General features: G+C 42.6%; 1 protein-coding gene across 1 annotated transcript in view; it reads right to left on the bottom strand.

The window, feature by feature from the left end:
• The window catches only part of CUEDC1 (CUE domain containing 1), a 149,194-nt gene that overhangs the window by 40,874 nt on the left and 80,376 nt on the right, over nucleotides 1-27,944 (bottom strand). Inside the window, exons 3-4 of the mRNA XM_040337855.1 lie at nucleotides 17,863-18,347; nucleotides 16,435-16,562 (exon numbers count right to left, since the gene is read on the bottom strand). Coding sequence (XP_040193789.1) covers nucleotides 16,435-16,562; nucleotides 17,863-18,144 — 410 coding nt within the window. The 5' untranslated portion in view covers nucleotides 18,145-18,347. The remainder of the gene's footprint in view (nucleotides 1-16,434; nucleotides 16,563-17,862; nucleotides 18,348-27,944) is intronic.

The following is a 27,944-nucleotide window of genomic DNA, read 5'->3' as shown; positions in this document are numbered from 1 at the left end:
GGTCTTCTCCGAAGAGTCGTCCTCCATGGAAGGGGAACCCTACCAGGAGCTTCTTGCATGGGGGCTCAGCCTCCCAGCTTTTTAACCATAAGAGTCTTCTCATATGGATAAGGGATAACGATAAACGTGACGCTTGCTGGATAGAATCCTTGATTGCGTCTACCGTAAAACATATGGCCTTAGGGACATCCGAAAATTTTTCTGCCTGCTGGGCCGGAATAAGTTTAAGCATCTGCTTAAATTGATCCGATAATGCTTGAGCGACCCCAATCGCAGCCACAGCTGGCTGTACTACTGCCCCTGCAGTAGTGAAGGAGTTCTTAAGTAGTGCTTCCAAGCGCTTATCAACTGGATCCTTGAACACCTGTATGTTTTCTACAGGGCATGTTAACGATCTGTTAACACATGAGATGGCTGCGTCCACTGCAGGAGTAGCCCATCTTTTGGAAAATTTTTCTTCCATAGGATATAGGACAGAGAACCTTTTAGGTGGTAAGAAGATCTTATCTGGCTTGTTCCAATCTTGGAACAAAATTCCCTCTAATAGAGGATGGATCGGAAACACAGCATTGCTTTGAGGCGCCCTCAGTGAGCCCAAAGCTGAAACCGTCGATACCTGGAGATCTGGTACTGGCAAGTTGAATGCCCTATGGACCAAGTCCGACAATCCTTGAATCCACCAGCTCTCCCTCAGGGAGACTGCCCCAGACTCCTCTGTATCCGGGTCTTCGATCCCTGAACCTACTTGGTCCTTGTCCAAGAGGTCGTCCAATTCCCCTGAGGAAAGGACCTCCTCTTCTGAGGGTCCGCGCTCGGGCGACGGAGATCTATTCCGCTTACTGCCCCGCATAGCTGCGGCTATCATTTTTCCCATGTTTTTCTGCATCTCTTTTAAAGAGGTGAGTAATACCTCCTCCGTGACCATCTTAGGGTTGGACTGACCCGCGTCAGCTCTAGCCCCAGATCCCGATGGCCCCAAGGCTCCCTGTAGGGAAAACAGCGGCATACCATGGTACAATACCGAGGTACACCTGCTACCTATTGGTATTTGGAACTATAAAAGTTAATTGTCCAAACACCTGTTTGGGGGATAAAAAAAAAATGCTTCCTCTCCCCTAGATGACTTTTTTTTTTTTTTTTTTTTTTTTTTCGTTTTTGTTTCAAATCCAGGAAAGAAAAAACATTCTGTCCCCCTGAGTAGTATTGCAAAGAAAAACTATGAGATGGAAAAGAAACAGCCTATTTCTAGGCTTGAAAAAACAGTCCTCTGAAGACTGCAATATCCTTTCTGGCCACTGTGTGTCCTCGGCGCCCCGTGCTGCCGCTCTGGTCTTTCTCCTCAGTTCCAAAGTATTGAATGGAACAAACAAGGAAGGGCCGCCCCTTCCTTTAAGCCACTGACCCGCCCTTCCCCCCCAGCAATCTCAAACAGGAAATGCCCCTCCCGACAGGGGGAGGGGGGGATTTTGGGAGGAAGGGACCTCTCTGTTCCAGCAAACTGCAGCCTGCAGCCTGGAACCATGAGGAGGTCAGCGTTTAGCCTGCTTGCAGGCTCTGAGGAGGAAGACTGAATGGAGCATCGCCTGGAGGCCTGCAGGTAAGCAAAGCTCTCTGACACACACATATATTTTTATATAACACAGGCCCCACTCAATGCTTTTCCAACACTACAAGGGAGGTCACATCTTATGGGGAATAATACATAGAGAGCCATCCTATCTTTATGATATGTGACTAGTTTGCCAGATGCAGTGCATAACTTTAGGCATGTCCCCTGTGACCCCCCAGAAAAAAACCTGCTAAGAACCAAGTTCCGCAAGTTTTCCCCTCACTTACCTGCTCCATGCCGCAGGACTTTGCCAAGCAAGAGGCCCAATCTTCCCCCATCTCCGTGGGGATGTCTAGACCTTCAGGCCCTGGGTTCCTATGAAGGATCCACTGTCCTGGGCCCATATAGCACCCTGGCAACAGAAAACTTTAGGTACCCAAAGGTTTCTAAGTTCTGGGCCCAGGGTCCAGCTCTCTAAAAAGAAAAGCATTATGGGCTATACCCCAAGGGTTTGGGGTCCGGTTACTGACCACTTTAGCGCTGAGGCTTTTTTGGACAGAACCGGTAGCTCACCTAATCCCAAGGATGCGGAGGCAAGCTAAACCATGACTAACACCTAAGACACTGGCGTAAAAACTGAGGTACTCCTCCTATGGGAGGGGGTTATATAGGGAGGGGCATTTCCTGTTTGAGATTGCCAGTGTCTACACCTGAAGGTACTCCATATAACCCATATAGTAATGAATGCCGCTCTGTGTCCCGTGATGTACGATAAAGAAATACCTTATTTTTCTCTGCTTCAGTTCAACACTTTGTTCCTTTTCCAGCCTGTGAGTGAACAGTGAAAGGAGAAGCAGCAGACTAATAAGCTCATCCCTTTGTCACTCAGCACTCCCTTTTTGTTAGAATGTGATACAGCACAACTGACTGCTTACTTGTGCTGCTGCTTCCTCTGGGCTTTTCTGCACAGGGGATTGAATAAATGCTGATACCAAGTCAAAATTCAGATAATTACTTTTTTTTAAATGATACAGTGCATTATTTAATATAGAGCAGTTTTAATTTGTGTCATTTATATCTGCCTGGGGTTCAGATTTAATCTTTTCCTTTCGTGAAGAAAATGCTGCTCCAAGTTTCCTCCAGGACTGGTCAAACGCTTAGTAGTGTTTGGCTTTGTTGCCCATTTTTTAGAAGATTGGTGGACATTATTAATATCCATAATGGAGAGATAGATGAAGTCATAAAAGTACTATATTTGCGGTCATAATTATTAAAAAAATAAAAAACACCAACGTACCACTCAGTGTTGTACTTTAAATACAAAAGATGTGCACATTACAAAGTCTAAAGAAAGAAGTATATAAAGTTGACACAGGAGGTAATAAGGCCCTTTGCAAACAATGTTACACTGTAAAGCCTCGTACACACTGCTTGTTTTTTTTTCCGTTCAACACAGCAAGCTTAAAAACAGGAAAAACTGACAGTTTCGGACAGAGCCACTGTACTAACAGTCTAATGTTAGTACAACGATCTCCCCTGCTGTTCTATTGTGTTCTGACAGGCCCCCCCGCTAGAACACTCCAGTCAGCTATTGGCTTACATGTGCCATTCAGTAAATGCCAACCGCTTTCCCATCCACCAGGAATCACACATACGATTGCAAGTAAATCGCCTGAAATTAGGCAATCTTCTTAGGTTCCATTCACTACTGGAACTGGGGGCAACACTCAAAACTCAGAAATACATTTACAGAGCAGCACAGTTTGTTGAAAGATCAAATCGAAGATAGATTTAAAAATATTACTGGTAATTAAAAGTTTGATATCTCTATGACGTTGCCATGCATTTTGTTAACTGTAGAGATAGGAGAACACTAGATAAGATAAGATAGCAGTGGCTACAGGTGATGGCATGGTTTGCTTGGTCATGGATGTTTAGGAGCAGAATGGAAGATTGGTTTGCAATTTTGAAAAGGAGGGTCTACAGCAGGGGTGCCCAACCTTTTGAAGAGCGAGGGCCACTTAAGCGACTTGGTAACCGGTCGTGGGCCACAATGAGCGGAGCGGGTGGATGGCAGCCCACTCTATTCTATAGAACACACGCTACTCTTTTTTTTTTTTGCGGATCGAATTGGAGGTAGGCGTTTGTAAACGGACACAAGTCCATTTACATCTGCCACTCCTTAGAGGCAAATGGAGGGTCCGATTGGGTTGGACTGTGTGAAAGGGGCCCAACGCTGCTTTCACACTGATGCACTGTTTACCCACACCACAAGTGCAGCACAGTTCACTTGTTGCTTTCCTGCAGGTTAGCTGCACGTTGCCATAGACTTCTATTAAAACCTGTAAGTGTGGTGCACTTTCAGAAAGCACACCAAACTGGCAGGTAATAGAAGTCTATAGCTCAGTGCTGGTAACCCACAGATGCACTTCTCTGCAGCTGCGGATCAGTTTAAAAGCAGCCCAGTAACCACTGCAGAACAGATATGCCCATATATACACCTGGTTGGGCACCCCTGGTCTGGAGGAACTGTTCAACATTTTTAACACAAGAGCTAAAATGGGATTTACCAAAAAAAAAAAAAAAATGTATAATTGTCAGATTGATTGAAGGCCAGAGAGACTGGTAGGGAGGGGCAGATCAGAAGTGATTGATTGATGAAGAGTAGATAAGAGTAGATAACTGCATTCATGAAGGACTGTAAAGATGAGAGCTAGGTAAAATGGAAAACAGGCTACAAAGATGTTGCAGTAATCTTGGCAAGATATTATAAAGACAGATATTTGTGGCGGTCTCCTGCATTAACAGTGCGAGCAGCAGGATTTACAGAAAGTCTTGGTGTAAACCAAAAAGATCAATGAGACAATGGGTAATACATCAAGGCACGAAGAAGTTACAATGACAGCTCAATTTAAAGTTAGAGATGTCAAGAGCTTTGTTCAAATTATGTTAGGTAGCATTCAAGGCTCCCATAAGCGAATGGTTCAAAAGGCAATGCCAGATGACTGCTAGGACAAGGGGACCTGTGGATTTTGGTATATGGGGGGGTCAACTAATCAAGTTTGGCAAAGATGGCGTACAAAGGGAAGAGTACTGTGATGAGGAGCAAACTTTGGGGAACTCCAATGAGGACTGAACTTTGGGGACCTCCAACTAAGGCTTAAAAAAAAATTACAGAATAGGGAGAAAAAATGTAGAGGGCCAAGTATGAAAATAATCAGAATGCAATGTCCTCAATGTCAAGAAAGTGTACAGTTTGTAGGACCCATGGGAATTAAAAAGTGACAAATGCAAAGAAGATCAGGGAATAGAAGCAGGAAAATGTCACTCTGGAAGTCAATTATCTGGTGGTTGTCACTGTCATGAGCACATTTTCAGCTGAACGCAAGAGCAAAACCCAGACTGATTGTTGTCAAGATGAGATTAAGATGTAAGGAACAGGGTTATAGACTATTGCAAAGAAAGATATTTAAGCAGTTTCATTAGAGGAAGAGGTCGATGGGTGCTTGCTAAAAAAGGAAGAAAGGCCAGAAAGGGTTTCTTCAGTAAAAGAAGTATGACTGCAAGGTCGGGGGCAAGAGAAAGCACAAACCTTGCTACTCTAAAGAATACTCATGTATTTCATCCGTCCGCAAATGGACGGATGAAAATGCAGACATACGGTCCGTACGTGCGAAAGGGCCCTTAATCATTACATAGTGGGTTGTATGATCACCAGAGGTGACTGGACATTGGCACAACCAAAGACCGTTCCCCCGTCATATAACCCCTCCCATCAGTGAAGTACCTTCGTTTTTTCGCCAGTGTCCAAGGTGGACGCGAGTTAGAGAGTTAAACTGTGGGTCCATCCAAAACGCTTAATTTTATTATGCCAAAACTGGTTGGACACTGGCATAACCAATAAAAGACAGTTCCCCTCCATATAACCCCTCCCATGTAGCAAAGCAGTAAGGTTCCCATAAGAAGGGGGTAAAAAATTATTTTACAGGTAATCTGTTATTAAAAATCCTATTTTCTTTATTGTACACCACGGAACAGAGAGCCTCTTAATCATTACATAGTGGGACGTCCCAGAGCAATGCTCAATATGAAGGGGGGAAAGACAGATCCGAGCCAGCCGTAAACGGACAAGAAGCCCTAGACTACTGCCTGCAGTACACAACGCCCGAAGGCAGAATCCTCATGTCCTCTTACATCTATTTGATAGAATTTGGTGAATGTATGGACTGAAGACCAAGTTGCAAACTTTACAGATCTGAGCCATCGAAGCCTGGTGATGCACTGCCCATGAAGCGCTCATAGCTCTGGTCGAGTGCGCCTTAACAAAAAGGAGGAGGAATCTTGTTCCTTAAACCATAAGCTTGAATAAATTACTTGTCGAATCCACTGCGAAATGGTGGATTTTGATGCCAGTGGTCCCTTCTTGGGACCATCTGGCAAAATAAACAAAACATCTGTTTTACGTATCTGAGCAGTTGCCTACAGATACGCTTTTACTGCTCTCACAACATCTAGGGAATACAATAACTTTTCCTCCACTGTCTGCGGATAAGGAAAAAAGGAAGGCAAAATAATATCTTGATTCAAATGAAATGTCGACACCACCTTTGGTAAAAAGGTTGGATGGGTTTGTAGAACAATCTTATCCTTGTGACAAATTAAATAATGCTCTTTACAAGAGCTGCGAATTCTAATACTCTTTTAGCCGAAGAGATAGCAATCAAAAAGGCCAAGGATCAGCAGAATCTGGCAAATAGGTTCAAAAGGTTGCTTTTGCAACACTGACAATACCAAATTCAAATCCCATGGGCACAAGGGAGACTCGACTGGCAGATTGATCTGCAGTACCCCCTGAATGAAAGCCCGACCTAGGGAATGAGATGCCAGCGGTCTTTGAAAGAAGAATGATGGAGCTGGTATTTGACCCTTAATGGTACTAAGAGCTAATTTCATATCCAATCCTAGCTGGCAAAAGGTGAGAATCCTACTTATGTCATACTTTTGAGGATTCCCTTTCTTAGTTTCACACCATGAAACACATGCTTTCCAGACTCTATAGTAGATAAGCCTGGAAGCTGGCTTTCTAGCATGAATGAGTGTAGAAAGTACTGGACCAGAGATCCCTCGTTTCCTCAGAATGTGGGTCTCAGTAGCCAGACCGTCAAATCTAGCTTTTGTAAGGAAGGATGGAACACTGGACCTTGCGACAGCAGGTCGTGACGAAGCGGAAGCTTCCAAGGTCTTCCTACCGCCATCTTTATGATCTCGGCTTACCAGGGTCTTCTGGGCCAATTTGGGGCCACTAAGATTACAGGAATTCTTTCCTTCTTGATCATGCAAAGTAGCCTTTGTAAGAGAGCAATCGGAGGAAACGCATAGATCAGTGAAAACTGATTCCACGGAATTATTAGAGCATCCGATCTGTAGGCCAGAGGATCTCTCGTCCTGGACACAAAGTTGTCCAACTTCTTGTTGAACCTGGAGGCTAGGAGGTCTACATCTGGGGTCCCCCATCTCTGGCATATGGCCTGAAATACATCGGGGTGGAGAGACCACTCTCCTGGTAAGATAGTCCGCTTGCCAGTTTTCTACCCCTGGAATGAAGATTGCAGAGATGCAAGGAATATGTTCTTCTGCCCATGCCAAAATCCGATTCCCCTCCTTCTGAGCGCCCTGACTGCGGGTGCCTCCCTGGTGATTGATGCAAGCTACTGCAGTAGCATTGTCGGATTGAATCCGCACTGGGTGGCCCTGTAACCTGTGTGTCCAGGTTCTGAGGACCAAGTATACTGCCCGCATATCCAGTAAGTTGATGGGCAGGTTCAATTCGGTCTTGGCCCAGGTTCCCTGGGCTGAAGCTTCTTCTAACACTGCTCCCCAGCCCCTTAGGCTGGCATCCGTAGACACCACCTTCCAGGTGACTGGGAGAAAGGATTTTCCTTTCCGCAAGGTTTTGGTTTTTAACCACCAACTGAAGCTTTGGCGCACCTGTGGAGACAGGCGCATGGGTAAATCCAGAGCTGGATCTTCCTGTTCCAGGAGGCTAAAATACTGCCTTGAAGTAGTCTCGAGTGAAACTGGGCATAAGGGACAGCCTCGAAGGAGGCCACCATTTTCCCTAGTAGCCTCATGCAAAGGCGAATAGACGGCCTTTTCTTTGCCTTGACCTTGCGTATCAGGTCCTTAAGGGACTTGATCTTTGGTTCTGGCAGGAATACCCTGCTTTGGGCTGTGTCTATGATCATTCCCAAATACTCTACCCTTCTTTGGGTTTGTAGAGAGGATTTTTGTAGGTTTACAATCCATCCTAACTGTTCCAGGTATTTTATCGTGGTAAGCACAGCGTGATCTAATCCTGCCACTGACTGATCTATCACAAGTAGATCGTCTAGATAGGCCATTACCACTATGCCCTGTACCCTAAGATTTGCCAACAGGGGGGGCTAGTACCTTTGTAAATACCGGGCTGCGTTAGCCACACAAAATGGCAGGGCCACAAACTGGAAGTGGCGATGTTCTACCGCAAAACGTATGAATCTTTGGTGCGCGGGATGGATAGACACATGTAAGTAAACATCCTTGATGTCTATCGACGCCATAAATTATCCGCCTTGTAGGTTGGTGACCACTGATCGAATAGTTTCCATTCGGAATAGTGAATGTTCAGAAACTGATTTAGAGATCTTAGATCCAGGATGGTCTCCGTTTGGTTTTGGAATCACAAAGAGGTTTGGATAAAAACCTGAACCTTGCTCCTTTAGGGGTACTTCTGTGATCACCCCTTGGGACAGCAAGTGATCCAATCCTTTGAAGGAGGACGCTCTTTTTAGTGGATCTTTGGAGAGCCTTGAGCTTGAGGCCGCTTACACACGGTCGGTCCAAACCGATGAAAACGGCCTGAAGTCCAGTTTCATCGGTCCAAACCGACCGTGTGTATGGGCCCATCGGTCCGTTGTCCTTCGGTCAAAAATTTTAGAACTTGCTTTAAAAATCGAACCGATGGACCGCTGCCTGATAGGTCCAAACCGATGGTTAGTACACAAAAGCATTGGTTCAAAACCCGCGCATGCTCAGAATCAAGTCGACGCATGCTTGGAAGCATTGAACTTCATTTTTTTCAGCACGTCGTGTGTTTTACGTCACCGCGTTCTGACCCGATCGGTTTTTGAACTGATGTGTACGCACATCAGACCATCAGGCCACTTCAGCGGTGAACCGATGAAAACGGTCCGTCGGACCATTCTCATCGGTTTGGATCGACCGTGTGTACGTGGCCTCAGAGTTGATAAGATGGTATCCTAGGGATACTGTGGATACTACCCATCTGTCCTGGATTTCTGTCTGCCATGCCGCTGAAAACTGTAGAAGTCGTCCCCCCACTTGGCCGAGCGAGGATGCCCCTTTATGAAGAGGCTTTGGGGTTTTGCTTGTTGTTAGCCTTTGAACCCCACTGCTTCTTGCTTTTCTGGGCTTGGTCTTCCTTAGCCTTTGTGGCTGGCTTAAAATGCCGTCGCCACTGGCTGGAGGTAGATCTACCAAGAAGCAGGGAGAAAAAAAAAAAAAGATTAAAACAAGGACGCTTGTTTTTCTTTTTCTCTGGTAAAAGGGTAGTTTTACCGCTCAAAATCTTTTGGATATACGTCTCCATGTCATCCCCAAAGAGGCGTTCGCCATGGAAGGGGAAGCTGGCTAAAAGCTTTTTGCATGGGGCCTCTGTTGACCAATGCCTTAGCCAAAGAATTCTGCGCACAAGCACCAGCTGGAGTGTGAGGCGGGATGCCCGTTGGATAGAATCTCTAATGGCATCCACTGTAAAACATAAGGCCCTGTGCATATTCTCCCAAAATTTTATCTGTTCTGAAGTCAGATCTTTCATCCCCTGTCATCTGGTCCTTTAAGACCTGACACATACCTACTGCTGCTACAGCAGGTTGGGTTACTGCGCCTGCCAGGAGGAAGGATATTTTAGTAAAGATTCCAACCTTTTTTCAGCAGGATCTTTAAATACCTGGGCATTGTCCACTGGACAAGTTAGGCTTTTGTTTACACAGGAAATCGCTGCATCCACAGACTCCACTTCTTGGTAAACCTCCTTTATATTATAAAGCACTTCAAACTTCCTAGGAGGAGCAAAACGCTTATCTGGGTAAATAAATCAGCCTGTGGGGATTTTAACGAGCCCAGAGAGAAAACAGGTGATTCAGTTAACTCCTTAGAGGGTAATCTGAAAGTGGAGCGAACTGGTTCAGTGTAATATTGCACCTGTAACTTTAGAACCTGTGAGGCAGAAAAAGGTTCCTCTGATAGCTCTGATCCCTCAGAGTCCTCATCCTCCTCAGATCTTTCTGCAAGGAGATCTAACACAACAGGAGGAGATCTGCTTCGCTTTTTATCCTTTTCTGAGGATTTTGCGATTAACGCAGCGATTCTCCCTTCTAACCTGTTTAGGGCTGTTGCCAAAAAGTGTCTTCAGTGACATATGCAGGCACCAGCACCACAGGAGAGGCTGCAACTCCTGATAGAGGCAATGGCTCATCCTGTATAAATACGTCAGGTATTACAGGAGAGGAAGGTACCGAGCAGGCCCGGCTAGAGCCTCCTGTCTTTGGCGGCAATGCTTTTTTGCTTCTCCCAGAGCCTCTTCTTTGGGAAGACATAATGCCAAGCAAAGCCAAGTGTAACGGGAGTCCCTTTTTGGGCATAGGGTGACTGAGAACTGATATCTCCGATTACATGAGATGGGACATTAATGATAATTCATATATTGCAGGATATCTTGAGAGATTACAAGTTGTTAAAGTCTGACTCCAAATGGAGTGTTTTCATTCAATGGGGGGACAATTGTTTTTGAGGTGTTAATTGCGTCTGCTCCTAGATATTTCATTGTGTATGCGAATGACACTGTTTTGTGTGAAGATGCTATTGATGATAGATATGTGTTGTGAGTTAGCAGTCTAAAGGTCAGACGTCTGACTTAAGGAATGTGTATTATGAAGTAGGTGAAAACAGCTTGGCGAAGCCATGCTGTCTGGATAATGTTTAGTAATTAGCCCATCTGAAGGTGTATTGAAGCCCCATTGTGTGATGCTGGGGGTGGAGCGTTTCATTGTCCCTGTAACTACTGAAGCATGCTTTGTAACTGTATACAAACCTGGAGAATTTTAAATTAAAGCGTTCATTCATTTGACTCAGAAAGAACAGAGTTGGTCTCGTCTTAATTCTGGGGGAATTCTTATGGAATGGATCGGGTCTGATGGATAGTTGGACTGTCGGATAAGCTGTCTTGGGTTGATGGAATGGGAGATCGTGAACGGTGTTAACCCCTGACCGTTACACCAAGGTACCAAGAAATGCATATACTACTGTGCTAGTTTAGCAATCTACAATTAAGTATGCAACTAATAACACACAGTTTCATGCCAGAGTGGGTGTCTTATCTTTTGGGGAGTGCTCAGCCAACCACATGGAGATCTTGCGTGCCCTTTAAATGCTGCTGTGTCCCTTGCAGGGAAGCTCCAGGCATGTGAGGTTCTTCCTTCCTGCCTGACTGCCGTTATAAAGCGCGCCCCTGTGTTAGGCCCACCCCCCTCCCATTGAGACCATCATAAAGCGTGCCCCCGTCCTAGGGGCATCCTGTGCAGTTAATGCCATTCTCCTGTGTATGGGAAATCCTCCAGTCCTTATCTGGAAGGAGGAGGAGGGCAATGTCTAAGGCAGAGCTTGCAGCGGAAGGAGTGTGCTGTTGCTTGGACTGACACTGCTCTGGAGCTTGGCGAGTCAGAACTCAGCTCTTTACTTCCCCCAGTGGTGGCTTAAAAAATTAAACCCACTCTAAATAGGAAAGGACCTTAAGTTTAAAACGTAGGACTTTTTCCTAACTCACCTTGTCCCCGCCGCAGGTTTTGTGCCAGGCAGATACCAATCTTCCCCCATCACGGTGGGGTCTGCGTGCCAAACTTCAGGGGTATGGGTTTCTACTTAAAGGAGACCTCTTCCCTGGACCTTGTAAAAAAACTCTCCCAGGACTTTTAGCGTATAGAGCGAAAGTGCTGGAACCCAGTCCTCCGAAGAGAGACATTACAGGCGACACCTCGTCCATGAGGTCCAGATATCATCCAGTTTTGGCGTAATAAAATTAGGCGTCTTGGATGAGTTTAGCTCTCTACCCTCATAGGGTCTCTTTGGCAGAGCTTCCTTCAGCACATCTTACTCGCGTCCAACACTTTAGACACTGGTGTAAAAAAAAAAAAAAAGTACTTCCCTGATGGGAGGGGTTATATGGCAGGGAACAGTCTTTTATTGGTTGTGCCAGTGTCCAATCACCTCTGGTGACCATACAACCCACTATGTAATGATCAAGAGGCTCTGTGTCCCATGGTGTAAAACTGGATTGGGATAGCTTCTGTTCAGCAAGCTCTCAATCTTCATAGACTGAATACAGAAGGCAATTCGACAAAGGTTTTAAAACCACCTACTGTATATCAAGGCCGATAAAAACCTTGTAAGCAAAATTTTAGCATTTCAATCTCTGAACCGGGATCTGGATTTTTTTTGTTTTGTTTGCTGCAACATGCATTATAGGTGGTTTGTTTTTTTTGCCTTCCTCTGGAGCAGCTATGGATATATGGAGGTTTTTCAACCACAATATTTACCTATGTAACTGAAATTGTACTTGATCAGATTTGCAAAGGGCATCAGCCAATAGGTGAAAATCAGAATTGCCAATTCTTTAAAGGAAACATTAAACTGCACTAAGGGCACTTTCACACAGGTAGTGGGGGCGGTAGCATTAAAGCGCCGCTAGTGGTGTGCTTTTAACCCCCCCTGAAGGAGTTAAGAGCTTTGCAGGCGCTTCAACAGCGCTGCCCATTCAATTCAATGGGCAGGGTGTTTTAGGAACGGTGTATACACCGCTTCTAAACCGCCCCAAAGATGCTGCTTACAGGACTTTTTTTTTCTTTTTTAACGTACTGCAAAACCCACCTCTCCAGTGTGAATGCACTCAGGCTTTCACACTGGAGTGACAGGAGAGGCGCTTTACAGGTGCTATTTTTAGTGCTAAAACACCTATAAAGTGTGAAAAGGGCCTCAAGACAGAAGGTGCACTCTGGTTATGTTAGTTTGAGTTTTTTTTATAATGCACTGTAACTAAATTTTGCAAAGCATAGCACATGATTTCATGTTGTGGAAGTTGTATAAAGGATGACAGCTCTTTACCTAGTTTTCACTATAAAAAAAAAAAAAAAGGGGGGGGGGAAGAATGGCTGTGCTCCTTTCATCTGGTTATAAAAGTTTGATTATTTTATAGGGTGATATTCATTCCCACCTCCTGAAAAAAAATAAGTACACAGTTTTACCTATTGTCCATATTATCATTGTGACAATTGATAGGGCTGGAATCACCATATGTTGTCAGGTGCTTCTTACAGCTAACACTTTTAGAACCTATCCTGAAAGAGCTTCTATGGCAGCAGGTAAGCAGTGTAAAGGAACACTGGACTAGAGTAGACCTTGAATGTGAAACTTCCAAAATTTCTAAATCTCAGTCTTCCGACTTTCTTTCTTTCTTTTCTTCCTTTCACAGCATTTGATACTTGGGTACAGGTTAGTTTTAAAGTAAACCTGTGTTTTGCCTTCGCAGGACAAAGCAACAGTTGTACTAAATTACACCCAGGATCAACTTGGGGCTTACACAGGTTTTTTTCTCTGTGTAACTGTCAGAGATGAAAAGGGGAAGTGGTGGCACATTTAAGTGAATCTGTGGATTTACACTGCATGGGTAATGCACCAAGTTACTTTACAAGCCATGTACTTGTAAAAACGAAACACTTGGCCACCCTGTTACCCGTGTTGCAGAATGGTGCTCCTTTGCTAGGGAATTATCCCCCAAAGTCTGCTGGGAAACTGACACTTGGGCGCGTATCTCCTATGCCCCTCAAAATTCCCAATGGTTCCTTCTGCTGACACTTCAGGAGACAGTAATAATATGGAGGTCAGCAGGAGGATCACTGAATAAAGAGGAAGACACCAGAGATCTACTCTTCCACTCCATCAAGAGTGTGTCAGTTTCCCAGCAGACTTCGGGGAACAATTTCTAAGCAACTAGACCGTGTCAAAGGCAGTATAGGTAGGTATTCTGTTTCTTCTTTACTGTGACTTATGGAAACTGTTCACTTATGTGACAGGTTTGCTTTAAAGAGCCAGCAGCCTGATACAAAGCAGTCAAGTTTAGAGGCAAGAAAAAAGCTCTGTACTACATCTGCGCATTTAAAGACTTCATGTTCACTTTAATTTGGAATGTACTTTTAAGGCAATACATTGGCAACTTATGGTTCTCTTGTTACTTTAGCACAAGAGCAAAACTATTAGACTGTACAGTGATTTCAGTGGATTGGAATGCAGGTTATGCTACAAAATAAATAGTATTTCCTAAACACTCCAGCAGGTGGCAGTGTTTGTGCACAGACGGAAAAATCTGTGGCAAATAATGTTAACATCTAAATTGTGCTCTACCACTACTTTCAGACATCACACTTCAAACCTCAATATGTGGACTTCAAATACATCAAATAAAATATAAATTTAACCTCTTAATGACTCAATTTGATTTCCTCAAAAAAAAAGGGCAAAATTTTACAATACACAAAAAATGCTATCAAAATTAAAGATTTTACTCTAGAGTGCTACTTTTTAGCAATTCTGTCCTCAGTAAGATCAAGTTTAGAGTAAACTGACAAACCTATATCCCTAAATTTAATTTCTCATGAAAGTGTTGAGCATTTAAAAAATGTGTTTCAGAAATAATATTATGAACAAGTTGCTAATCTAAAATCATAAGCATAGCCGACCTTTACAAATCTGTCTATATATATATATATATATATATATATATATATATATATATATATATATATATATATATATATATATATATATATATATATATATATATATATATATATATAGATATCTATATATATATATATATATATCTCTATATATCTCTATATCTTTATATAAATAAATATGGCAATTTTCATAAGGGAGCTAAACAACCTACCAGAATTGTCTCTGGTTTGTTGGAGGAAACTTATGCACATATGGGAAAATACAAACTATATACAAATAGGGGGAGTGCTCAGGGCAAGGCAGACACCACTGGTTGTATGCATAGATGCAAAGGCAGTGTGTTGTCAACCATCGAGGAAAGTAGGATACTGGGTTTCTGGCAGAACAAGTAGTAGTTTTTGTACTTACAGTGGTTTTAAAGGGAAAATGCATGGAAAAATCTGTGCCGGTCTAAGACAATCTGTGTGTTTACTGTGATTATAGTGTTATACAGGCAGATCACACCCAGTGTATCCATCTATAGAACCTGAATGCATGCCACACCAGTGCATCATCAACATCTGTCAGGGAGGGGTTGATTTACTAAAAGTGGAGAGTGAAAAATCTGGTGCTTCTAACTTCAGCTTGTTCAATTAAGCTTTGGTTAAATAAAAAAAATAAAAAATAAAACTGGAAGTGGATTGGTTTCTATGCAGAGCTGCACCAGATTTTCAACTCTCCAGTTTTGGTAAATCAACCCCAGTGTCCCCAGTGCATCATCAACATCTGTCCCCAGTGCAATGATCATGAGGTTTCTACACTTAGTGATAATTCCCTGTGTCCTACTCAAAATCACCCTCTTTATGAGAAGCTGTACAACATTCAGCCACTCAACTTTCCAAGAAATTTCCTGAGATGTACATTGCCAACAACGAGTCCTTCATTCAATTTACTGGCAGGCGGTGCATCAAACAGTACATCTACAGTAATCGGGCCAAATACAGGGTGAACTTGTACCAACTTTGTAAGAGGGCCACAGGGTACACATATAACTTTTAGGTTTATGAAGGAAAACATGGAGCCGACTGATTGCCCAAACTATAAGGGGAGCAGTGGAAAAATTGTGTGGACATTGCATCACCCCTGTTTCATCAAGGCCCATTACCTCTACATGGAACATTTTTACACTTGCCTGCCTCGTTCCCGCCACCTTTATCTTCAGCAAACTATAGCCTGTGGTACAGGGTGGCCAAATCGCAAGTGCTTATCACAAAACTGAACAGGGGGGAGTCAGTCAGATTGTGGAAAACATTTTGGTCTTTAAATGGAGATAAAACGGGATGTGTACGTCCTTTCCTGCATCCACAAAGACATTTCAGTGGAAATCCAGGGAAGGCATGGTCCAGTTAAAAATCCTGAGTGAATACCACGACTACAACCAGTAAATGGGAAGTAAAGATTGTAAAAAACAAATGTTACAGCCCTAAAAGTTAGGAGGAAGAAAAGGCCAACGTTTTGGGGATGCAAGAACCCCCTACCAGGTTACAAACTACCTTAGTTTACTATGGTTTTTACTATATTTACTACTCTAACTTACACACAGACAAAAAAATATATATATATTCCAATTTGGGTTCTTTTTACCAAGGAAATGTTGTAGATTACATGTTGGACTACATTTATAATTATTTGCAAAACTTTATAAGAAACCTAAACAAATTTTTATTTTATTTTTTAAATTTGGTATTTTTTTCATTTAAATAGCAAAAAATAAATAAAACATTTTGACAGTGCTGAAAACTGAAAATATACCTGGGCAGAGAGCACTTTATAACAGGTTTTTATATACATATTTAAGTGTATGCAACAACAATTTTATGCAAAGGGCATCAGAAGATGAAGTTAAAGCATAACTTTACTATAAACTATGGATTTGCATTTCTCTCTGCAATGTTAAAAAAATATATATGTGCATTGGATTTTCAAGAGTTGTGTTGCCAGCAAGTAACTAATATCACAAGAATTTTACATCACACATTATAGTTTGTGACACATACCGAGGAGGTGGTGTGGGTGGGGTTTGTGGTTGAGGTCTGTCAAATGATTGCAGGTCATAGGATGGTGGTGAATAAACTGGAGGTGCCTCCTCATCAGAACTGTCTGGTTCTAGAGTTCTTTCCAGAATCTGAAAATGCAAATAAGAAGATGTGAATTTTTAAAACACTGGCTTTTCTGTAATTATTCTGTATTCTACTAAAAAGGGTTTTTGTTATCTGCTTTCCCAATACATTTTGCTTTATTTTATGTCCCATGTCAGACAAGTCACTAGGACAGGAAGGAAGGGAACATTTCCACAATGAGAACACAGACCTCTGTACTGTACACTCTGCCTCTGCTGCACTAAAATTCCAAACAGTGTTATCATTTGTGCCCCATTACCTACAGCTGGACTACAGAACACATCCTCCGTATGCTATGGCATATGGCTATGACCCCCACTGTCACAGCAGTTGGCTCTCAAATGCCAAGCTCTGCGCTACTGCGTCAGAGAGAGAGAGAAAGTGGATATGAGGAGGTTTGAATTGGAGACAGCTCCAGTGATGGTTGACGTGAACAGTGCCAACTTGGATAAGGCAGGACGGGGTGATGCCATCTCTGGGAGTTTTTCAGTCAGGCTTTGGGAGGTTCATAAATGACCTACATTGTTCATCAATGGCACCCATCAGTGCTGCGTATCAGTGCAGCCTATCAGTGCCCATCAATGCCTCCTATCATCACTGCCCATTAGTACAGCCGATCAGTGATCATCCATGCTGCCCGTTTCCTCAGCACGGCTCTTAGCGGAGAGAGTCTCTCACAGCTCAGAGCCGATAGTTCTCCTTGCTCCCCCCATTCTCATACAGGATGACACATCCCATCTGCTCCTTCTCCCACCTCCCCTCTACTGTATGTACCACGGGGAGGTGTGAGCTTTCCAACTTTACACTTGACTTCCCGAAAAGCACACACAGGTGAGGGAAGTTGGGAGACGGAGCAGATAGGCTGTGTCATCCGTACGAGAGAGGACAGAAGAGGGAGGGAGGTTGTGTTCCATAGAAAACCGGCTTTGAGCTGTATGAGAGACACACACTCTGCTCAGAACTTTGTGACTAGTAACCCCACTGGGCGCGCCCCCGACAGTGGCAGAACGCCAGGGCCCAGTCGTAAGTGTTAATGCTGCGACCCTGGTAGTTCCGCCACTATCTATAGAATGGGGCAGGTCCATGGAGCGCCAAACTTTTTTTTACATATATTTGTGTATACAATATACATATTCAACTAAGATCAGAGGGCTCCATATAATGATTTAAAGCAATTTTTAAAATGCTTAGGAAACAATAAGAAAACTGTTACAAAGCCATATTTAAACATGGGTAGCATAACTTACTATTGCAGATGGAAAAATTCATTATGGTCCTAAAACAAAATGAAAATAAAATTATAACCTCAGGAGGAATGCTGTCATCTGAGTCCGAACTGTCATCATAGCCACCATCGTCCAGGTTCATCTGTAGTAACTGATCAATAGTAGCATCCACTGCTCCATTGTTGGCCCTCAAGACACATTCAATAATGTCATATTCCATGTTTGGAAACATGGTTTTAAAATCCTCCATAGCCTGGTTGAACTCCAACCTGCGTACAGGCCGGCTATTGTTAAGTTCCTGAGTAGAAGAGTTGCTCCGTGCACTGCCATTGCTGTTACTCCTACGGAACAGACTTGTCATTTTTGATAACCGTTTTTGAAAAATGATTCAAACTTATAAGTGGCCAAAAGTAAGAAAATCACAATAACTGGTCATGGCTTCTTATGGAGAAATTAGGTTTCTATAGTTATTAATCAGACAGATTAAGGCCTGGGTATGTCCTCTTCATGAGCAATATCTTCAGATTAAAGCATGAGAATGTGTAGCTTTGAACCAGAATAAATCTGTGGACATAAAATAAAAAATTATTAACATTGTATACCTTTGTAAAACCAATGTTATTTTAAATTTTTTCCTGTAAGCAAAAAATCTATATGTAAAAGTAATAAAATTTGTAAATTCAATTTAGAAGACAGTTAAAGTACATCCAAAAGGTAAACTTTAATTATTTTTTGGGTGAAGTATGAAAAGTTCAAACTCTTGTGAGTTTTTACTACTTTCTGCAAAGGAGCTTTACTCTGCGTCTCCTGGTGACCATTGTCAATCTAAAGTGCTGAGAAATAGAGGACAGGGAAACTTGTTCTGGTGACAACTGTTTATTAGGGCATTTCTCTCTCAATGTTTAAAACTTTAGATATTTTAGCTACTTGGTGCATTCCTTTGTCCATCACCATTTTAAATGACCTAGAATTTATTTTTTAAGCAAATATTCTTATTTCGTTAAAATTTATTTTTAACTTTTCATAGGTGGATTTCTGACAAAGCAGCGGTAACAGTAAAACATATGCAGTGTAATAATATTTAAAACATTCAATAAAGACTTCAAATTTCATTACACTAGACAAAAAAAAGGTGGTTTTAAATAAATAAACGCTTGATTTGATACACTCAAGATCTGTAAATGAAAACTGTTCATTGCTCTTCTAGTACTCCTGTCTCACATTCTTTCTAATGCAGACAACAGATGGGATGAGTTAAACATAAATAAATGCCTGTCGGCTTCCAGCATTGTGCTCCACATAGCCATGCTGTGTCTGATGATCTGTGCTGAAGCTGGCAATGGATTATGGGTTTCCTGGCAAAGAAAGTATTGGATATCTACTATGAACTGGAGAACTACCCTGATATAACAATAAAAGCCATGGTGAGAAAATTATTTAAAAAAGGATTCTATGTGTGAAGAATACAGGAAATAAACGGATAAGGAGGTGTGGCTCTGGTGTAAGGGATAAATGTATCCCAAGTTTCCTCTATATTTCATTAAAAAATTCTCCTATTTTCTTTCTATTTCTTTTAAAGTAAATTAGTGACTGTAATGTTAATTGTGAACCAAGGGTATGGTTCATGTAATAGTCGCGTAGTATGACTCCACACTAAACTAAAAGCAACATTAAAAGCTTAAATATATTTTTTTAAATAACAAAACATGCTATACTTGCCTGCTCCGTGCAATGGTCTCGCAAAGAGCAGCCCCAATCCTCCTTCTGGGGTCCCCAGCTGGTGCTTCTGGTTCCTCCCCTCTGCCCAATGCCTCCGTGCTTGCTCCCAAAGCTGTCCTGTCTGTGTCTATTGACACAGAGCACGTGGCTCTGCCTGCCCTGTCCTGTCGAGAAATGTCTATCGAACGGCTGGAACCGCGCATGCGCAAAACGGACCCTCAGAACAGCGGAGTTTACATCAGCTGTTGTCTCGCGTTACCAAAGCACATTCATGTAGGAGGGGCAGATATTTACATGAAGGGGGTGAATATTTATGATGGGCAGTGCTGGGGGCAGAATTTGTATCGATGGCAAAAACATATCTACTAAAGAAATCTTTATCCAATATAGAAAAAGCCGCCCTTCAATTGCCTAAACATGCCCCGCAAGCATTCAAAATCAATAACAGATAGATTTCTTTGGCCATCGATAACAATTCCACCCCAGCACTGCCCATCATTGAAAAATCCTACTCCTTCGACCCCTATCACACTGGGGCGCTTTGCAGGCGCTACAATGCTAAAAATAGCACCTGCAAAGCGCCCTGAAAGAGCCGCTGCTGTCTCTCCAGTGTGAAAGCCCAGAGGGTGCACTAGCAGGACGGTAAAAAAGTCCTGCTAGCAGCATCTTTGTAGCGGTGTGTATACCACTCCTCCTGCCCATTGAAATCAATGCAGCAGCACTTTGCGGTGGTTTTAACCCTTTCAGGGCTGCTAGCGGGGGATAAAAGCATCCCGCTAGCATCCAAATACCCCCCGCAAATACGATGGTAAAGCGCCGCTAAAAATAGCAGCGCTTTACCGCCTATGCCACGGACGCCCCAGTGTGAAAAGGGGCCTTTCTGAAAAGTGTACAGAAAGAGTCTAGTGAAGTCCTTTTGCTACCTCAAAGTTTCAAGGTAGTTCCTAGTGGTAGGGACAGAGTACAGATGTTTACAACTAGTGCTGGTTACAGCACTGGGAGGTGGGAGCAATTTACAATTTTGCCCAGGAAAATAGCTACAAGTTATATTCTAGATCAGTGGTTCTCAACCTGGGGGTCGGGACCCCCTCGGGGGTCGAATGATGATTTGCCAGGGGTCACCGAATCCTGGGCTGTCCCTGGAGCCCGCATTGCTCTCCCCAGTAGGGCAGTCCTTGTAGTCCGCATCGCTCTCCCCAGTAGGGCTGTCCATAGAGCATGCATCGCTCTCCCAAGTAGGGCTGTCCCTGGAGCCCGCATCGCTCTCCCCAGTAGGGCTGTCCTTGTAGTCCGCATCGCTCTCCCCAGTAGGGCTGTCCCTGGAGCCCGCATTGCTCCCCCCAGTAGGGCTGTCCTTGTAGTCCGCATCGCTCTCCCCAGTAGGGCTGTCCCTGGAGCCCGCATCGCTCCCCCCAGTAGGGCTGTCCCTGGAGCCTGCATCGCTCTTCCCAGTAGGGCTGTCCCTGGAGCCCGCATCGCTCTCCATAGTAGGGCTGTCCCTGAAGCCTGCATCGCTCTCCCCAGTAGGGCTGTCCCTGGAGCCTGCATCGCTCTCCCCAGTAGGACTGTCCCTGGAGTCCGCATCGCTCTTCCCAGTAGGGCTGTCCCTTGAGCCTGCATCGCTCTCCCCAGTAGGGCTGTCCCTTGGGCCTGCATCGCTCTCCCCAGTAGGGCTGTCCCTGGTGCCCGCGGTTGTCCACTCAGCCTCTTCACAGTTGTCCATTCAGCTCACGGCATGGCTGGGGAGCAGAGACTAGAGGTCAGTTGTCTGGTGAGGAATGTGAAGTGGGAGGGGCTGGAGAGGGGCTATCTCTTGATTTCGGTATAGGCGTCACTGCTGCGAGGCACCACAAAGTCGGAGATGCATTGAGTAACACTACCTGTGATTAGAGTTGCCATTAAAATCCCCACTATCAGATCAGCAGATGACCTTGATCAAGAGCTCCTAAGTTTAAATAATTTTACTGTTGGGGGTCCCCACAACTTGGGAAATCTTATCAAGGGGTCACGGCACTAGAAAGGTTGAGAACCACTTTTCTAGATGGTATCGTACTCCTGAACGTCTCCATGTTTTTTATCCAACCGTTTCCCCTATGTGTTGGAGATGCAACACCACTCTCAGATCATTGCTCCACATTTGGTGGAGCCGTGACCTCATAATGCCTTTCTGGGAGAAAGTGCATGACGCTATATTCCAAATCACGACATACACGTTGGACTTTTCCCCGGCTCAATATTTACTGCACCATACATTATTACTAGGGTTGTCCCGATACCGATACTAGTATCGATATCGATACCGAGTATTTGCGGGAGTACTTGTACTCCCGCAAATTCCCCCGATGCCTGGCCGAATACTCAGCCCCCCACCACCCCCCACCGGCTACGCCGCATCCCCGCCGCCGCTTGGTTAATACGGGCGGGGAACATTACAGCTTTCATTTGAATAGCTGTAGTGTTTCCCGCCGCGCCGCGTATAGACACTCCCCCTTTCTCGGGTGATCTGTCCAATCCCGAGCAAGGGGGAGTGTCTATACGCAGCGCTGCGGGAAACACTACAGCTATTCGAATGAAAGCTGTAATGTTCCCCGCCCGTATTAACCAAGCGGCGGCGGCGCGGCAGCATCTAGGTATGGGGGACATGGCTGCATATATGGGGGGGACATGGCTGCATATGGGGGGGGGGGACATGGCTGCATATGGGGGGGGGACATGGCTGCATATGGGGGGGGGGACATGGCTGCATATGGGGGGGGGGACATGGCTGCATATGGGGGGGGGGACATGGCTGGATATGGGGGGGGGGACATGGCTGGATATGGGGGGGGGGACATGGCTGGATATGGGGGGGGGGGACATGGCTGGATATGGGGGGGGACGTGGCTGCATCTGTGGGAGGACATGGCTGCATCTGTGGGGGGACATGGCTGCATCTGTGGGGGGACATGGCTGCATCTGTGGGGGGACATGGCTGCATTTGGGGACACATTTAAAAAAAAGTATCGGTATTCGGTATCGGCGAGTACTTGAAAAAAAGTATCGGTACTTGTACTTGGTCCTAAAAAAGTGGTATCGGGACAACCCTAATTATTACCACAATCCACCTATAAAAACTCCTTAGTGCTCCATCTCATTAATGCTGCAAAACAATGCATCCCTCTTTTTTGGAAAAAGGTTAATCCTCCAACATTATCTGACTGGATTAACAGCGTTCAAAACATTTCTGAGATGGAGGACTTGATTCACCAAGCCAATGATACCCCGACAAAATATAATACCACTTGGTCATGTTGGATCCACTTTAGGGATTCATCGAATTTTCTGGACTTATTATGCACTTAATTTTTCCTTATGTTAGTACTTATTACGACTACTTTGACATTTTTTAATCTTCATTGAGATGGAACACCTCTAGAGATTGGAACCCCCACATATTCCTCTTACCCCCTAATTTGAGCGCTTGCCTAGACATCTTTCCCTTGAAATCTTTCCCAACCTTTGTTATACTGTGTTCTTTTACTGTATACTAAATATCCCCCGTTTATTACCATAATTTTATAAGACTACGCAACACTGTATCAGAGTCTTTTTATTACAATCTTTTACTAGGACACTTCATTTATGTCCGTATGATCAGACTAAATAGACCTTTAGTTTAAAATTCACCTGTGCTTTATATTTTCATACTAGGACTATGATAATGTAATGCTTTCCTATTTTATTCTTTAAAACACTCTGAAATTTGAATGCATGATGATCATAGCGTTGTAGCTTCTGATACCATATACATGTTGTCTAGAATTATTTTTATTGTAAAACCTAATAAATGTATACATGCATTAATTGTATTGCATTTTACCTTCAATAAAAAGGTTTGGAAAAAAAAAAAAAGTAATTTAAACATTTTAATAAAAGCTAAAAAAGGATTTTATACTATGCAGATTTTTTCCTTCTCAACTATGCAAGCTAAACAATATAAAATAAAAATTAGCATGCACTCTAATTATAAGCCACAAGCATAAAAGTGAAAATTCACATAACACAATTGCCACCTAATATCTGTGAAGAAAGCAATTCTAGTGGACCATTTCTTTCCAAACATGTATGCAAACTAGCTTAAACAGCCAGCGATTTTGGTTCCATAAAATGGCTGAAGGTGGAAAAAAGAAAGACAGCGATGGATCATAGATTTCCTTGGTGGAGAGCAAACACACTTTGTAACTTTAATAAATAAGTAACCTATTTTGAAGTGGCACAGAGCGGTTTTCATCACAGCAAAAATTAATTTTGGCAGAATAAAAAACTGCAATAGTGTGGATGCAAAAAAAATTCAGATGATTTTTATTTCTATATTGTCACAGTTTCTATTTTTTTGGTTATGCAGATTATTTTTTGAGAATGAGGATTGTTTACATGGCACAAGTTAATGTTTTCAATTGTTATAGATATGTAAAACCTACACCTACAGGATACCAATACAGTCACACATAAAATTTTGTTTACTTTTGTATTTATTCAGTGGACATATGTGCTAAACACACTAAATGGGTATTACAGGAAATTGCAGCTACTTTAGCAATCAGGATAGAAACTAAAGTTAATAAACACGTTTATTATATTACAGCCTAGCAGTCCTTGGAGGATGCATTAGCTTTCTTTTCAGTTTTTTTCCTTTATCCTGAATTGGTGAATCTACCAGTACATACTTCCTGCCCTAAAGCCATGACACTCACTATTCCTACTGTATCAAGACAATAGAAGCAGGTACTGAAACCCCCCCCCCTCTAAATAACGTAAAAACGGGCAAAGTTTGGTTGTCCTTACAGATTACCAAATCATGCAACACATGCAGAGTGCACAGGAAGTTATCAGCTAACACATTTTCTGGCAAGATCAAAAAGGTGCTTTATTTTTATTTTTTTTGCAAAAACAACAAACAGGTAATGTATAGCTAAACATGTTCACAAAAAAAAAAAAAAGAAATAGAAAAAAAAAAAAGGGGGGGGGGGGGGGAGTCACCTCTAACCTTAATTCCCAGGCAAAGGCAAAGCCTGTATAAAAAGGACTATAAATATTAACATATATACCAACACAGGACATTTTTAGACATTACTCATGTAATATATAATGTATATACACTCAAAATATGCTCCCTTCCTGCGCTCTCCCCTGGTCTCAAATGTCAAGACTTAATGCAGGTTCTAAAAATGTCAAGTTTGTTTCTTTTTTATTATTTTTTTCAATTAAGGTTTATTCACCCTCAGTTTTTTTATACAGCAGAAGCAGACAGCAATTTATTTTTGGCAACCAATGTCAAAAGCAATCTGATCTTTAAATAGACATAATACAAAAAATGCATTATTCATAGGAGTCTTTATTAGGTGGCTTTGAGAGTTTCATTTTCTCCATGGCTGTGGTTTTAACTCTCTTTGGTGCCTTTGTGTTAATCGGAGTGCATTGTGAAATTTCTTGTTTGTCATGTTTAGCTTCCAACTGTTAGCTTTATTCTCCAACAGCAGAGCTTTTCATTTGACCTGTACAAGATGTCCTTTATTCAGACTTCTGCTCGTTTGTGCAACTAGAATTCTATATTAAAAATGTATCTGTTTTTGTTTCACTATTTAATCTTGTTCCTTGTGGGTTGACACAACACAGCAATGAAAAGACAGGCATGCAATTTTCCATTTGTTTCCTGTGCGAATTTATCAACACAAAGACAAAAGAGTATTGTTTGTCAGTTTCTGAATGTGTAATGCAGGCCATGCAGTTGGTGGTTTTGTGCCAACTTTAGAAGCTTTCCAGCATTTGAGTCAAGATCATAGAGCGTGAAATAATATAGTAACAAAGTGGGATTTTAAATGGGGCTATGACAAAACTAGGCATGTACCCCCATCCCTATCTGCTGGCAGAAATAAACATTATTGAAAGGAGAGGGGAATGGATATGAACAGGGGGGACTTTATATGGCGCTCACAGTCTTCAGGGAAAACCAAATATCAACTAGTTGAAAATATAATAATTGTTTTATTCGGTACAGTTGAATAGTTAAACAGAAAATTATATACATATAATATACTTGATAGTGTTGAGAACCATAAATACATTTAAAAAACAGCAAAATTGTAAATGTTTGTACACTTCCCATAAAATTCAAAGAACAATCTGCACATGCATGAATATTGTAAACATTCTATAGGAACAGCTACAACAAAAGTAGATAGCCTCCTACCTTCCCGGCCTGCATCGGTATGACCCGAAATGAATTATTTTACATTTTATTTTATGCAGCTTTGTGGATTATAGATTGGGTCCCTTTCGGGTCATACCGATGCAGGTCGGGAAGGTAGGAGGCTATCTCTACTTTTGTTGTAGCTGTTCCTATAGAATGTTTACAATATTCATTCATGTGCAAATTGTTCTTTGTATTTTATGGGAAGTGTACAAATAATATCAATTTTGCTGTTTTTGAAATGTATTTATGATTCTCAACACTATCAAGTATATTATATTTATATCATTTTCTGTTTAACTATTGTTCAACTGTACAGAATAAAACCATTATATTTTCAACTAGTTGATATTTGTTTTTTCCTGTGTGCTCCATATAAAGTCCCCCCTGTTCATATCCATTCCCCTCTCCTTTCAATAGAGCGTGAAATAGAATGATCTGCAGCAGTCTGCCACAAAGTCTAATTTGATGGGTTTCAAGTGACCCAATGACCAATATTGGAGTAAAAAACATTCACAAAATGCCTTGCACTGGGCAGAGGTGGTATGCAGCCTTCATATTTCTCTTACTACAGTTTTACTTAAACACACAGTTTGGGTAAACTATTTTGCCATACCAGATGCCATAAAATTACCAGATACCAGTTTTCCAGATTCAACTATATGACCAAACATGAAATATTTAAATGTTCAGTGCCCAAGACTTCTCATGCAGTGAACTGTCAATGTATCTGTACAGTGGTGTCTTCTTGACTCATAAGATCACCATAGAACTAGATTTTCCAACCTACCCAGTATCAAATGTTGACAGGTTTCTTTAAAAACATTTACATTCTGAGGTGGTCAACCTAATTGTGGTTTCTCAACATACTCTCACAGGAGTCCATACTTTCTTCAATACAAATCAGAAGTGGAAGCTCCCATATATCCATTTTCACAGACTCAAGTTAATGTCTGAATATCCCCAGTGACAGATTACCTTTAATTATGATAAGCACCAACAGTAGAAAATGGCGCCTGACTTTCCTGGACTTCATGACCCTTTTTCAACTTTCTGTCCAATAGGTTTGCTTCAGTAACCAAAAAGTCTCAATTGGCCGACATTTGGCCTGTGTGTACTACAGTCGCTCAGCCAGCTTCTGTCAAAGGGGCATGACCAAAAAAAAATAACTGCTGACCGGCTCCCCGTCAGCGCACTTAGCCAATGAACGAGAGTGCTGACCATAGTGGGGGGGGGGGCATCCAACTGTCAGAACACATTAGAACGTCAGGGGAGATTGCTGTACTAACATTGGATTGTTAGTACAGCGGCAGCGACCAGAGCAGTCAGCTTTTTTAATTCACCTCGCTGGGTTGAACAAATAAAAAACAAAAAAAGTGAATACTAGGCATTAGCCATGATGTCAATGAATACCAAGCCACTGAAACTAAGTAAAATTAACTCAAAGAGGGGCAAATAAGAGGCTAGTCAAGACTAAGCAGGCATGTCTGAGGTCTACTTTTAGGCGGGGCTTTTCCTGTTAAAAGTATAAAATGAGCATGGGTTTACTTTAAAAGCAGAACCTTACCTACCTACCTTTTACATCCACTGAAGCTACCATTTAGACTTTGTTTGATCTGTAGTTGCTATGGTGCAGTACATGTGATCGGTTATGACACCATCTATTACAGGGATATGCAATTAGTGGACCTCCAGCTGTTGAAAAACTACAAGTCCCATCATGCCTCTGGGTGTCATGCTTATGGTTGTCAGAGTCTTGCTATGCCTCATGGGACTTGTAGTTCTGAAACAGCTGGAGGTCCGCTAATTGCATATCCCTGAGCCATTAGATGGCTTGACAGTTCGGTTGAGAGCACAAGCATCGTGAGATAGTGATAATTTTTGGTAAACAGGTTTAAAAGGGAAACTAAATCTACTGATTGTTTATGGGAACATGCATGTCCAAAATGGTTCAATCACTAGGTCTAAATGATGAAGTCATGATTAAAGCTTTAGGAGCAGGTGCCAATGCAGGCAACACCTGGAATTGTGTTGCCAAAGCCACCAGTATTGTGCAGAAAAAGGAGCAGTGGTATTAATCAAACTAATCTGTGACCAAACAAAACAAGGATAAAACATATGGATTAAAGCGGGCCGTACATGGATTGAATTCTAAAACAATTTTCTTATGAAAATCATAACCAAGAATTTTCTTTCGAATTTGGCACCTTAAA

This window comes from Rana temporaria, chromosome 2, assembly GCF_905171775.1.
Source record: "Rana temporaria chromosome 2, aRanTem1.1, whole genome shotgun sequence".
Classification (NCBI taxonomy): Eukaryota; Metazoa; Chordata; class Amphibia; order Anura; family Ranidae; genus Rana; species Rana temporaria.
Note: the sequence above shows the minus strand (reverse complement) of the source record. Positions and strands in the feature narration are given on the sequence as shown.